This window comes from Daktulosphaira vitifoliae, unplaced genomic scaffold (genome assembly GCF_025091365.1).
Source record: "Daktulosphaira vitifoliae isolate Bord-2020 unplaced genomic scaffold, ASM2509136v1 Scaffold_3, whole genome shotgun sequence".
In the NCBI taxonomy this organism is placed as follows: domain Eukaryota; kingdom Metazoa; phylum Arthropoda; class Insecta; order Hemiptera; family Phylloxeridae; genus Daktulosphaira; species Daktulosphaira vitifoliae.
In genome coordinates this window covers 14,455,912-14,471,984 of record NW_026099574.1, presented here as the reverse complement: position 1 = coordinate 14,471,984, position 16,073 = coordinate 14,455,912, and the positions used below count along the sequence as shown (strand labels likewise).

Genomic DNA, 16,073 nt, shown 5'->3' with positions numbered 1-16,073 from the left:
TAAAATAAAAACAAAACTAAAAATATCGACGTTTCGTAAAAATTCGATTTACTTTTAATAGACCAAATTTTCTTTTTAGAAATATGATGTGTTTGGTACATTATTACAAACTATTATTTTATTTTTAAGAAATGACAGTTTCATGACTCAAGCTTAATTTTTTGTATATTTCTTTTTCAAAGCAAGCTATTAGTCAATATATAGCTTTACTTCATTTATATATTTGAGTTTTCTAACTTAAAATAGATACAAAGCTAATTAAAATCTCATTCTTTCCAATAACTTTTGAGTACGACATATTTACACTAAAGAAAACCGTTTAAAAATAGTATAACTTAGAAAACTAATTATCTACATATGCATACAATTAGAATGCTTATTTTTATTATTAATCTATACTATATACAGAGTGTTATAATCTTCCAGAGGTAAGTACACAAAATGTACTTAATGTTCACATTGTTTATAACAGTTTACCTGTTTACTTAATAACCGAACATTCTGAATAAATTATAATAATCTATCATTTTTATTTAACATGTTTAATCATTTTTAACGTGTTTTTTTTAATTAATTTTATTATATATTTTTTTGCTTTCTTAAGCAAACCTCTAGTTAGCAGTGTCTCAAAAGTGTTTGAGAGAGCATAATCTTACTATAAAAATTTATAATGTTTTTAATAATAATATAAATTTCAAGTTTTTACACGATGAGCATTATTCAAGTGCCATAATAAATGGTCCCCACAAAATATTATGACTACCAAATAAATTTATTTTTATTTTGTCATAGAATTCCAATTTTTTTCATTTAAACTGTATAAAAATAATTTCCAACGAACAATACAAATTATGAGGGTGAAATGAAAAATGAAATATAGAATGGATGAAAAGCTACTCGTTACATGCGTTTTAATCAAAAACATAATTCATGTGGTTTTAAAAGTGTTGTCAGCTACGTTAAAACTGGCACCAATAGTCCTACGGCGGCAAATTCCATCCATACCCACAACGATAAGTTGTCAGTCTACAATGAGATTGATTAATAGTTGACTGTGAAACGTACCGCTCTTCCCTTATCAACAACTAGACCACTCTGCTCCTGCTACCTTCATGATTTGACCTTTTTTTGCACATCTATTACACGTCCATAAATCTACTCTCTCAGCCTGTCGTTTATTCTGCGCTTATGAATACAATGTATAGTAAATCCCTCTTTACCTTTTTTATTTGACCATAGTCTTTTTCAACATAAATCAATACCAAGAATAGTTTTTATTTTCCAAAATGTTTGAAAAATCAATTTTTCAATAATTCTATGAAGATACATATAAAATCTTACTGTTGTCAATGTAAATAACAGTTTTTACACGACTTGAATCAAAAATAAATATTTGCAAAATTTGTCTGAATAAGGAAATATCTAAATTAAAAAATAATATTATTGTTTCCGAAAATTCTATAATAATAAAAAATGTAGTAAATTTCATTAATATAATTAAATTGCTGTGGAGCATATTAATGAAATATATAGTATTTATTTGTAATAACTTCTTCAAATAAGGTAACTGGTTTGGTTACTTAATACCCTTAATAAGTGAACACAATTGGCATTACTTGAAATTGTAACTATTAACCATCAAAGTTGAGTAATTATGTTAATTTGTGTTGAATGACATAGATAACATAACTTAAAACACTTGTGTATGTCGACATTTAAATATGCTATTTGCTTATGATTCCATAATTAGACGAGTTATCTTATGTTAGAGACTTAAAATTGTTTTCTTAATAATTTTGAGGGAAAAAAAGTAATTCAATTGATTTACAGATAAAAATGTACAATTAACAAAACTTTTATTTATAAAATACTTGTTACTAGAGCACGGAATTATAAATTTTGTTAAAGCCACTTTGATGAATCCCATTTGTGAAACTTTGTCGTAGGACTATATAGTAGCATAGGAAATAATATTCGATTTAGAGGGGATCAACCCCTCTAAAAAATCCAATTCTATAACCTCAATAATAACATATCACTAAATACTAATTTATAAATAATTGTATTGGCTAATGGTGTGTTGTGTATAACATAATAAAAATTACAAATACATATAAATCCACATCCTATTCATTAACTAAGGCACATAGTTAAATATTAATTAAACTAAGTAGTGGGTAATTATTATTCACTATTACTACATTAATAAGTATACGCGAATTCTAAGTGAAATTGGTTTACAATTTATATACACGCGAAATGCAAATGTTCCTAAATTGAGTTTATGAATTATTCATAAAATATTACTAGTACTAGTTATTTAATTTTATTCTAGTGTCGCAATTTTATTACTAATTCAACAGATTATCAAAAAAATATATAAATTTTATTTACTTAAATCAAGTTAAGTTCATAACATAAATGAATTTAATCCAATCAAATTATAATTTAAAATAATTGGTGATGTAAAAATATATTTTAAATAAAACAACACAAATTTGGGCTTCTCGTTTTTTCAAATGTCTATTCATTTTGAAAGTGGCTCCTTTAATAAAAGTATTTTTTTCTTTTACGTAGAATAACACTGTTAAAAATTAAAAACTAATATAAGTTTCTAATCATAATTTTATTTAATAATTTTATCATGTTTGAGTATGATTAAAGATTTCATTACTCATTTGAAATTAAATGTTCCCATAATAAATATGGTAAATAGAACGTCTAGACATGTAAACTTCTTAAATTCGTCTAATACTCAGAATCATTAATTTATCAAAATAATGTTACTAACCGACGAACTAATTATTGAGACATAATATTTTTTAATATCAAAAGTCAATTTAAGACACTATTATTCAGGCATTACAATATCAGTATTATTAATGTGTACAAGTCATAATTTTATAATCATAAAAAAAAATTAAAAAATAAACATTTAATATAATTTAATAATTGTTATATTATTTATATTTAACGGTGACTCATATTATGCAACATGAACGAAAAAAAAAACCAGAATTATAGAATTTAAAGGATTTATTATTAATTTTATAACTATGTAATATTAATTAATTTACAAGTGCAATTCAGATAATGTAAATATTGTCAATTATGGAGAAATATAGTTCAAGCACCTATCTACGTGACAATCGTCACTTTTCAATGAAATTTATTTAAATAATTATTGTCTGACACATTTAATAAAGAATCAAACATATTTCTAATAGTTAAATATTTCGATGTTGATTTCTGCACTCGTATTACCTGAAAAGACATTCTGGAAAATAAATACTTTTTCATTAGCTCTGAAAATTCGAGACAAATCTTTGTGTATTTATTATTTATAAAATGCATTTAATGAAATTTAATGTTAAAGATTAAAAATAATAATTACATACTCTCCAAACAATAATGTGTCTATGTCAATAAAAAAGATTTTCATTAAGTTATTGAAAGAAAATTAAAAATTTTATAACATATTTTATTTATTGGGTCCAAAGTTGAAATAATATTAAATTTATACACAATTTTTCTATATATTTATTTCTTTGAATTTTACAAAATATTTAAATACATATATTTTTTAACGGTACGTGTTTAAGTAAAAATTTTAATTCTCCATAATTATGAAAATTTTAGATTATAGAATAACATTTTAAATTTTTTTTTGTAAAAAATCAAGTTAGTTTTTAAAATCGATTTATTAAAAAATGTTCAATGTCCATTTTTGTTATTCTAAAATAAAGTTTCTCGTCGAAGCACTTTCAACATTATGAAAAATATTAGAGTTGATATAATATTGATTTTTTGAAAGTACACGGCAATAATACATTTTTGAGTGATATATTTCGGTCACTTTGTAGCAGCAGCTTTAAACCTTGTCATAATTATTGCACTAAATCTCTAAAACCTGGACACGTTTTGTCTCTTCAAAAAGTTATGGTTAGACGCTTAGTAATTGCCGAACTTTTGCAAGCACATTAACGTGGCATAATAAACAAAGGAAACGGTACAAGCGGATTTTAGTTGTTCCGTAACACATACGTTAACACACAACAGCTTAACGAGTTTTGCGGATTGATTTGGTTTTAGCACGTGACAAGCGCGTTTTTATTTTTACCTAAATGTGAACCATTTAGCTATCGTCATGTGCAGACGAATTTTAAAACTTGACTACAATTGGAAATTTTAATATCATTCAAACAGCTTGGAAGCTATGAAAAAAATTAAAATTAATTTGTATAAGAGAATCAGATTATTAAAATGATATTTTTTTTTTGTCTTACATCGGATTATGCACCGCAAGCATCGCTAAAGTTTATTAGTCAAATAGTAATGTTTCGTCCGTAATTGTTGAAACGAGCAAAAACTAGAGAACTCTTCTCTAAAATTTCTGAGATTTTTTTTTAAGTTTCACTAAGTTACTCTTCCGCGGAACTAATTACAAATAATGATGATAATCTTTGAGCGTTTCAAGATCCTTGACTGTAAAACGAGAAAAAACAATCGCTGCTATTTTTTTTTGTTAACATTCGTTAAATTTTACATTATAATGATTTTAAAAAGCTTTCTACGGTCTGAGTTCTTAAAAAAAGGAAACCTTATAAATACATAGGTATTTTGTTCTGCGCGTTTTTCTAAAGAATTTCCATTTGAAATTTATCGTACAGTTTGAATGTGTAGTATATCTATTTTCTGATAATTATAATGACGTTTGGCCTTCTTCAATTCTAAAAGCAGTCGAAAACATGCACGAACTTTAATAATGGAGATGACATCGAGCAAAAACCGTCAGCAGTAAGCCAACTCCAATCCAGGTTGACAGCAAGAAACCAATTAAAACTACCGGTCCATAGAGTGAATTTTATTACGCTAACAGCACTCAATCTCTCCCTACACTACTGGACCCATATTGCGTGTGTGCATACACACATATTATTAAAAAAATATATCATAACAAGAGGAATATTAATTGAATTTTGTCGTAAAAAATGTTTTATCTATTCAGGTTTCTGAGCAAAATAATAACAGTGCAAACAAAATCCGATATAAATAACAATAGCAACAAAATAAAATTCATTATTTCTAGTAAAACCATCACACAGACATTTCGTTTGTTATTTAACTAAAATTTGCAGCGACTATGAAGAATAACGACGAGGAGAATTTAAAAGATGACGCAATCAAAATTCTTAACGAAGATTCGGCTGTAAAAAGTAACAACAAAAGTAGTGAACTCGATAATGATCCACATTCATTTCAACGACAAAATTTCCACAAACTTGAAGACAGCATATTTTTACATAACAAAAAATTATTTTCCAGGTATTAACTTAATTCTCTTTAAAACTCCGAGCTACTATATTTATTCATAAAATGTCTCAGGCGTAGTGCCCAACATTACAATAATTCTTCTCGTTCAAATCGCTTTAATTTAAAATATTTAAAATTAAATATTAAGTGATTATATTCAATACTATTCGATCATCGAGTAAAACGATAATGCAAATTGGTGACCAATGACTGAATATTAAAAAAATTATTATTTACGGTCAATATTCTATAAATATATGAGCACATTATTTTTTCTTTCCGAGTCTTTAAAATTAAAAAATAAAACTATTCAAAAAGTTTTTAAAGTCCAAATGTGTATTCAAAACACAGCAAAAAAATTCAATTGAAAATTTCAAGTTGGAACATTCCTTAATGGAGTATATTTTAATTATTAAAAGTTACGACTAACGTATCAAACTGAAGTAACGTAATTTAAGATTGTAATTACAATTATTTTCTTGGAACATTGTAGTATCACATTACTCGAACCGTCAAAGTAAAATCTTCTGAAAACATTAAGTGCGGTACCTCGAAGCTTTACTAATTTGATTAAAGCTGTCCAAGTGTAACGTGTAAAGAGCGAGATCATTATGCGCTCACGGCATACAAAGTGTAATATACAGTGTAAAGTACTTTACTTAGGTTAAATGAAAATAAATAAATAATGAAAAAACAGATTTTAAGTTAAAATCGTACTTTTCCGTTATGATTAAAAACAGTTCAATCCAAACGTGTAATTCTGCCAATATCAATACAAAAACACTTATCAATTAACACGAATGAGTATTTTCCCAACAGACTTTGTTTTTTTATTCTTAAAAGTTAGTTGGAAACTAATTCCAACTCTTAGGGTATAAATAATCGGTGTGACATTAAAATACGACAGTCTTCCGTAAACTAATTGTATTAGGTCGAATCTCACAAAACCTTCGTAAGGAGATACTTGTCTATTAGTTTAAAACAATTTTGATAAAACCTATTCTTCTCGTAGGCGACAAATAGAACGCTATTGGCTTGACTTAATCAACACTGAGCGTTTTCAAAATTATGATAAATCAATTACGGGAGATTTCCTATCATATTGGAAGTATGTGCAGCCCAGTTTCGGCCGATCAGTATCAGAGCCTCATTTACAAACAATACAAATTCAAGGCACCGATACGCTCAGAAAATGGAGCAATAGCTTTCACGAATTGTGTAACTTACCAGCAGGAAAAAAATTTTACACCAATTCCATCACAAAGTTTACACCTAAAATCACCACTTGGTTGTACTTGACAAAACAACATTGCTATGATCTTAACTTCGCCGTAACTTACGAAGATCTTAAACTAATATTCGGTAATGACATTTCGTGGTATGAAAACCAAAATATTCTATCATATATTTACAATATTCATATAATATGAAAATCAAGATGTTCTCACTCATATACGCTGCATATAGTAGAACCTTTTGGTTTTTATGACTTGATTAAAAAAATACATTCATATACAAAAATAAAAAATAGTCATAATTTATAGATGAAGCTTTTGGATGTATTATGAAATCGTCAGATGAAAAGGAAATTATGTTTAAACTATTCGTTGACCTAAAGATGTATTGTAACAATGAATACATGACTAATGCACAAATGTCATCTTTAATTGGCAATTATTTTTTTACTCATTCCTTTGCTTTATCTTTAAAGGAATTGAATTTTAAAGAAGTTTATACATTTTTCGAAGAACTCATGATTCGTCATTCAGTACTGGTAATCACCTCAAAAAGACAAACATTATATTAAATTTTATGTTTTTATTAGTTTATTATTGTTATTGTTTATTTATGTCTATAATCAATATAACATTTTGTTACAGGCACCTCCGGATCATATAAATTTATTTTCACTTGATGAATCTAATAAGATTCTTACTCAATTCATTAATAAATACTTAAACTGTTTGCCACTTATACGGTATATTTGTGGAAAAACGATTATATTGAACAATAAATCAAATGGTTCCATTAAATCTACAAATTAGGATTTCATGTTCAATAGTATTTATAGTAAATTTAACTCAAATAAGTAGTACTACTTTAATGTGGCGATATGATTTCGATGATTTTAGAAAATTTGCAGTTAAGTATTCAACAATTCATTTATACTATGTTAATAAAAAAATATATTTATTACACGGAAACTTACTACAATTGAATTTCCTGTTATTTTTTTAAACAATTATACAAAACATTATTACACAAAATATTAAACTATCATAAAACCTTCTGTTTTCACAAATAAAAAGGCTATTTAACGATATACTAGATTACTTTGAGTTCTAAATATATACAACTGCTGTTGAAAGATTAAAATGAACAAATTTATCTCAACTATTTTATTTATTATAATAAATAAAATGTCAAATAAATAATTACCTAAGTAAATTTTATAACCATAAAATATAGAATAAAAAGGACTCGAATTTTAAAAATAATTTTTTTTTTCATTAAAGAAACGCGGGGGGAAAAAATTCATTGTATTATTCATGTTGGCTGCTAAAATTTATTTAAATGATTAAATTTCTAATCATATAATATTTTTAATACTTAATGAATGAGCAAAAACTCAGTTTAGATAGAAATTGATATTATACCATTTTTGACAGATTTTAGAGCCTTAGTTTTGATTACCGTAATTTTTCATAGCAGTTATAAAAAATGTGCTTCATAAAAATTTAAAATTTTAGATAATAAACAAGTATGTCATTTAAAACAGATATGTAGTAAATATTTCAAACTCTGATTAAATGTTAAATATTATTCCAAAATGAAATTCGGTGTAGCAAAGTCATTAATGAATGTATATCACCAAGAAAATTAATTTTAAATACAGCATAATTTATTTTACAAAATGTCGGCAAATCGTTTTCACAAAAATTAATTCCGTAAATTTTAGGTTTGCCCAAACGCGCTATGTAATTTGTTGTTTGAATTATAATAATTACAAGAAAACTTGCTATTATTCAAAGAAAATACACACTTAAGTTCCCTATCAACTTGATGTACTTTATCACAATATTATTTTAATCTATTATCAAATAAATTTTTAAGTCTTTAGACTGAATGATTTAAGCAGATTTTAAATTTTACAATTGTATAATTCTTTAAACTATAACTAAAAAAATCTATTGAACAAAATAACTGAGTCACATGATTAATTAAAATTTATTTTTATCAGAAATAAGATAATAAAAGTTAATGTACAAGTATGTAAGCTTATGTCTTACTATAGTACATACTTAAGATAGTCACCAAACAAAAACAATGTAAAGAGCAGCAAAGAGTTATCTTACTTATGCTAACGTTTTCTTCTATGTTAATCCCAATGTTCTTAGGTTATTTATCATTTGATAAATTACATTGGGTGTAAATTTTACACATCATACAAGTATATTTAAAAAATGGAAGAACACATATTCTTACTACTAAGATTATAATTATAATCATGTTCGAAATCTTCTGGTAAGCTACGCTAAGATAAATACTACAAGTTTTCAAAAATTAATTTTATTTTAATTAAAATTGTTGAAATACAATTTGGTTTATTTTATGGGCACCTAATTTGTATATTGTATATTATACATAACGCAATATTTAGAGTTTAATATTATATAATTAGTGTTATAACTTTATAATATTAATATGATTAATTTAATTTTGCTAAACCAATTGAAAATTTTATATTAATAAAAAATGGATTATTAAATTATCTTTGTATAAATTAAGTTTTACCATTACTGAAAATTAACAGTAATACACTTTTGTAAATTTTATAAAAATTATAATAATAATAACGTGTAATATCGATCACTCTAAAAGACATTATTAAAATTTACGACGTTCAAATTAAATGTTTTAATTTTAAATTGTTTACTTGATTCATAGCATTAAACGTTATAGTATTTGTAATCTATCCACTTTTAGTTTTGATGGGAAGCTAAGAAGGTACTAATTGTATCATATTGTGTATTTTTTTGTGTCTGTCTACACTTTTTTCGCCGTCAACTGGATAGATTTCACTTAAAAATAATCAAAAGCTCACAAATTATATCTAGTTGAACCTATCAATGTTATAATTTGAAAAAAATTTCCTAGCTATGACTTATGAACAGGAAGCATGCGTGGACAGTGGACACTTTAAATGATACTAATCTCTGAAGTTAAACTTCACCTGCCACTGTCAGTTGTCAGATGAGTTACTACACGTCAATATTAACGACGGCAAACTGATGGAAAACATGAAACCTTATACTTAATAATTCTCCAGGTTACACTTGTTCAATATTTAAAAGTAACTAACGTATTCCAACCTAATGGCTAAAAAAAATTCATTAATTAGATTCGAAGCATTTATAAAGTATTTTTTTTTTCACCTAGAGTACATCAATGATAAATAGTTATCCATTTTTTGTTTTTTTAATCGTTATCAATGTACATTTAATAGGATTTTAATTTTGGAAAGACCTATGGGAATCATACCCTATAACAAAAAAAATTTCCAGTGGTACTGTATTCATGAGGTTATGTGACTCAAAAGTGATCTAATCAAACTTTATAATTGCATTAAGGCATTGTCCTAAACAATGCCATGCTAAATTTCATTGGCGTCCTAGATTAATAATATATTTGATGCCTCTATTTAGTATATTTTTATATAAAATTTATCTTATAAATAAATTCTTTTTATATTTTTTTGTCACTTGTATCCATTTCCTCTTCTCCATAGCACAGTTCTAATCCACAACTCTACTTATAAACATTAAATTGTAAAAGTATAGACCCCATTTGTTTCATAAAATGTAATGTAGTTATAATTTAGTATTGTTAAAATATGGTGAACTATCTAATATGTATATGTTATTGCATTTTAGGTAAATAAAAACCCAGCACAGAGGGGTCACGGTACAGTGATGACGTGGCATAGTTAGGTCAAGTATAATGATATCTGACAGTGATTAAAATCACTATCATAAAAAACGCTTCGATGCAAATCTTTAGATTGTGTTTAATTTAAAAAAATTGGTGGATTATTACAAAAGCTACATGATCTGCTATTTCCTTATTTATATCCTGATTAAGATAAAGTATGCCGAATAAAAGAGGGATATAAATATTATTTCTCATAAAAAAATTGTATTGATCCATACACTTTTCAATAAGTTCAAACATTATAAAGTTAAAAATATAAAATACAGAATTTTCACACAAAAATAGAGAATTCGGTAACTATTTTTACCGTGAAGACAAAATAAACTCCGAATTTTTTTTTTCTATAATAAAATATATTACATTAATTTATTTATTACAATATATTACCTTTAATTTATGATATATATAAAAGTGTTAGACTTTCCGGAACACTTTCAATAGTTATATTTTTGTGAAAAAGTTGTCATTTTAAATCACCCCTGTAGGCAGATAAAGGGTCAGATTTATAAAAAAATATACCAAATGAAAGGTAAAGACATCATACATCTATAAATAAAAATTATATTGATTTGGTTATTTTTAAAAAAGTTATGGCAGTTATAAGTAAAAAAAATTGAAAAAGTGTCAAAAATTAGCGATTTTTAAATTAGCAATTTTTCTGGAGATTTCCCCCATTTACGGGGAAAGAGGAAAAATTTTCAATTTTCGAAGTTAATGTCTTCGACTAGATACGATTTGTGATCTTTTGACGTATCGTTGAAAGAAATCGGTTCGGTGAGAGCTGAGGAAAGGTGTTAATAGACACAAAAAAAAAATAATAATAAATAAACGCATCATGGTAAAATTGATACCTTCTCAGCTTCGCATCGAAGCTAAAAACAAATTCTATTGTTTAATTAATAAAATACTGGTATCATTTTTAGCTTCGATGCAAAGCTGAGAAGGAATTATTTTTTCAACTTTTTGTACTTAAAACTTAAAACCAAATTAACATAATTTTTTTTTTCATACATACATTATGTATTTACTTATCATTTGGTATATTTTTCTTATAAACTGACCCTTAACCTGCCCACAAGGGGGGGATTTAAAATGACAACTGTTTCACAAAAAATTTTAAAAAACTTAACTTTTGAAAGTGTTTCGGAAAGTTTGCCACTTTTTTATGTATTTAAAATTAAACATAATGTAATATACTTTATTTAGGAAAAAAAAATTTTGGACTTTATTTTATCTTCACGGTGAAAATAGTTAATAAATGCTATTTTTGTGTGAAAATTCTCGATTTTATATTTAAAATTTTTAACTTTATAATGTTTGAACTAATTGAAAAGTGTATGGATAAATACAATTTTTTATGAGAAATAATATTTATATCCTGCTTTCATTCGACATACTTTTTTTTTAATAAACACCACCATTTCCCTTTATATATTTATATATTATAAACAGTGGTGTACACAGAAATTAAATTTGGGGGAGGGTTTTGAAATTTAAAGAAAATTAGATGTGACACTGCCCATATTATTCGATCACAAAAATTTCTGTTTTCAATTACTTTATTGTGGAAATATTTATAGTATGATATGATCTTTTTTCTTGTTATTACTTCTTGTTTATAGTCCAAAATTATCGCTATGCTTATAAATTTTGGGGGGTTTCAACCCCCAACCCCTCCACTCCTTGCGTACGCCAGTGATTATATATATATATATATATATATATATTTATTCATATAATACACTTAAAAATCACAAAACTTGTAATCAGGATATAAATATGGAAATAGGAGATCATGCAGCTTTTAGAATAATCCACCAATTTTTTAAAATTAAACACTTTCTACAGATTAGAATCGAAGCGTTTTTTATGATAATAATCACAGTCAGATATCATTATACTTGACCCAATTATGTCACATCCCCACTGTGCCGTGACCCCACTGTGCTGGGTTTTTTTATTACGTCTAAAAGAAATATGAACATTATTACATTAATTATTATTATGTAATTGTATTGAGAGTAGTCAAATTTCTAAAACTCACTAATAATAGTTACGCAAATACACCTATTATTTGGTTTACTAAATTTATCTTCCTACCTCTACATTATTATTTAAAATTCTCAACGACTTCATCGACACAATTTAGTTTTGATGAAATTTAAACCATTCTACAATAGTACAGTGCATTGTCATTGTCCTATTTATCTTTTTATTTGTTTACGATATATTTTACCTGGAGCTTTAAATATGGTAAGAGAAGAATCTTAAATTAAAGTCACAATAAAAGAAAGTCACTTTACAACTAAAATAAATATGAACATTGACCATAAAGATGGACTATTTTTGCTGATAGTTAATGTATACGTAGAGTAACTAATAATTAATGAATTACATAACTCACGTATAATAATTAGTACTTATCAGATTAATTATTTAAAGGGAAATCATTTAAATTAGTTGAAAAATATATTATAGAATATTTGAAAATCTAAAACATTGTTTTAGTGAATAATTGTCAAACGTGTTATTACTGTAATCATGAAATCATAGTTATTCAATTATTTTAAATGAGGCACAAACAATCCAAATAGAAAATAATTGCAAGTTAAACCCTGTCGAATACGGGCTGTATAGTAACCATTGTATACAAACCAATATATATATATATTCATAAGATATGGAATCATAGCAACGTACTAACAGTATGTCAGAATAGAAATTTATAGAATTTTTATAATTGAGTATATTGCAATTTAAATGTATTTCAAATAAATAAGCTTGTTTTTCTGATAAAATATTAAAATAGAAAATAAACAAAACCGTGAAACTTTTTAATAGAAGTGTAATAATTTAAATATATATTTGCATTAAATTCATTACAAAATATTAAATTGTATTTTTTAAAAATTCCTCTTTAAGTTAAAACAAATTTGTTTATTCCAATAAAAAAATATTTAATTTTAATGAGTATAATTTAAAAATAAGTATTTGATTTTAACTGTGTTCGATGGTGTTTATTTATAACTCAAAATTTTATTGATTTATGGTAAGCAAATTAATTTTTTTTAGATATTTTAGTTAAAATAGTTGTTCAAGATTCATAGTGTATATATTTGACATAAAAAGCCTAAAAATGAATTTAATACTCATTAGAGAAAAAATATGTAGAATTAAAAAAAAAACTACTTTTAAAAATATTTCTAATAATACTTAGGTAACATTAATTGTTAATAAATATTATTTTACAGTTTATATTTAATTTCTCGCCGAGCAATAGAAGTAAAATAAAAAGTATGATATACTTATGTTCATAATCATATAGGTATAATATTTCTAATTTCCTTAAATTAAAACATTTTAGAGTACAAAACACTAAGTCATTTTTACAACGATAAAAATTATTCAGCGTTGCAAAAAAATTACTTCGATAAATATTCCCTTAACTAGTTTAACACTGTTAATTTTTATTATAACTCACAAAGAATTATCGATTTAGTGATAAACATATTTTAATTGAATAATAATTGATTGCTTATTATTGATTATTTTTAAATGATTTATTATTTTAATTTAATATAGATTAATTGATTTAGGTTGTTTTTGATAAAAATTAAATTTTATTAGTGATTATAAAAATAATTAACTTTTTGTTAATATACATTTTATAAAAATTTAATCAAAACCATATGCACAAGATTTTTTTAAATGCAGCAATATTTATACAATTTTTTTTTAATTAGATATTGGTAATGTTCATGACCATCAACGTTATTTATACCTAAACAAATTATAACTCATAAAATGTATTTCAAATTAAAAGAAAAACCTCTTGGTAATATATTTTCTTTAAATAATAGACAACTGAAATCGAAATTTGAAAAACTTTCGATAAAATGTTTTTTATTCATTTTCTAGCCATTCTTTATAAACAATGGTATCAAAAAGTTTTATGTTAATGATATTAATCACCATTAAACATCATACTATATTAAAGTTTACTTTACCCGATCTCTACTACGCTAGGCCCTAGCTATACTAGATTTTTTTAATGATATAACTTTATAAAATATTTTCATAGTAAAGATGAAATAAAATAGACGCAGAATGGAGTAGTGTCTTATTCAGTCACCGTCTTAGTGATGATGTTCAGGTGTAATGTTTGATTTTGATTCTTGGATGGGTAACCATAAGAATCTTTAACAGAAACACACACACTTTTTCCCTTAATAGCTCCCTCAATTATAATATGGTTGCTTCAGATAGAAACCGATTTAAAAATTCTGTCAAATCATTATAAGATAGATCCGACTCAATAGTTGGGCTAGAGGCTAAAAAATTTAAAGATAATTTTCTTTTTTATCTGCATAAAATTGCTACTACTAAATTTATACTTCTGTTTCTTATAGTTTCAAAAAAATTATTATTACTTTTATTCATTTAGGTTTATCAAAAAAAAATGCACATCTCTTAATTAAAATTTAATTAACAAGTCAAAGGTGAAAATAATTGTTTTATTAGAAAATATAAAATGATGGAATTTTTATTCTTATTAAACAAGATTTAATACCATTTACTAAATTTAATGATTATTAATTAATTTTTATTGACTGATTTAATTTTATTTCTGAGGATCATAGGTGCAAATTTAAGTGGTGCTAAAATCTTTAAATTTCTCAAAATTTTCAACAGTCCTCCAGAATTCTTTTTAAAAATTTATGTACGATAATATAACGACACGTGCGGATTTATTTTATGTTTAGGGAAGCTAATTTTGAAGAGTTTAAAGATCTTTAGCCTCTCCTTAATCTTCGCCTATACTAATTATAAATATGGTTATAAAATAGATAGTAATTCAAGTTGTAGTATCTTTTTCAAAATTAATATTTAAATTTATGCAACAATTCATTGTTTTCAAATTGTTAAAACTCTTTGTTACAGATGAAAAACTTATTTGAAGGGGAACATTTTTATGATTTTTAAATTGTAGTTTCATATTATCATAATACTCATATACCAAAAAATAACAATAGAGATTTTAATCATAGAAAATATATATCTCAAGGAGACAACAAAATTAAGTGCGATACAAAAAAAAATTTGTATTAATAAAGGACTATTTTTGAAATTCCTCATTATCGCAAAAATCCTCAAAATCTTAGAATCAATTAATTATGTTTGCTAAACAAGCCGATTATCGATAACCCTTAATTTATTTTGTTGATACAGTTTAAAAAAATGAAATATTATAAAAAAAGGAAATTGCATTATGTATTCATAATTTGGAATTTAATATAGCGATTAATTTATAGCTGACGATCGTGGAGAGTTTAACCAAGGGGTGTAAAGCGATTATAATCAATCATATTTCGGATCCTCGTGTTGCCAAGACCTCCTTGTCAGTGAAAGACGCGAAACGTTATCATCGTGGACCAAAACGGACTAGAGCGCAAATAAATATTTACTCGATACCCATTACCCGTTAGAATGTCATTTGATTTGATGCACATTCAACTAGCGTCACCGTCTTTGACATAAACTGCATTTACATTATCCTCCGTTAAGCCAGACGGTTTTAATTAAAGTAAAAAAAGTCAACAACGAAATATACTTACAAACAGCATAGTCACGAAAAACGTCAACCCAAAAAGAAAATGAATTCCCCTACTTTGCCTGTCATTGCAACAAGACTAAACCATCAGGGTTTTAAAGATCTTTTACAATTAAGACTGAGTTGTTTGATACATTGTACATTGAAAATAAAGATT

At 25.3% G+C, this 16,073-nt stretch overlaps 2 protein-coding genes across 2 annotated transcripts in view; one reads left to right on the top strand and one right to left on the bottom strand.

Moving 5' to 3' along the window:
* Positions 1–16,073, bottom strand: part of LOC126900170 (follistatin-related protein 5-like) — an 88,363-nt gene that overhangs the window by 58,672 nt on the left and 13,618 nt on the right. The window lies entirely within an intron of this gene.
* Positions 5,098–7,501, top strand: LOC126900172 (uncharacterized). Its single transcript, XM_050675657.1, has 4 exons — positions 5,098–5,325; positions 6,326–6,675; positions 6,858–7,087; positions 7,194–7,501. Exons 1-4 carry the CDS (start codon positions 5,144–5,146, stop codon positions 7,356–7,358), a joined length of 927 nt encoding a protein of 308 aa, XP_050531614.1. The 5' UTR covers positions 5,098–5,143; the 3' UTR covers positions 7,359–7,501.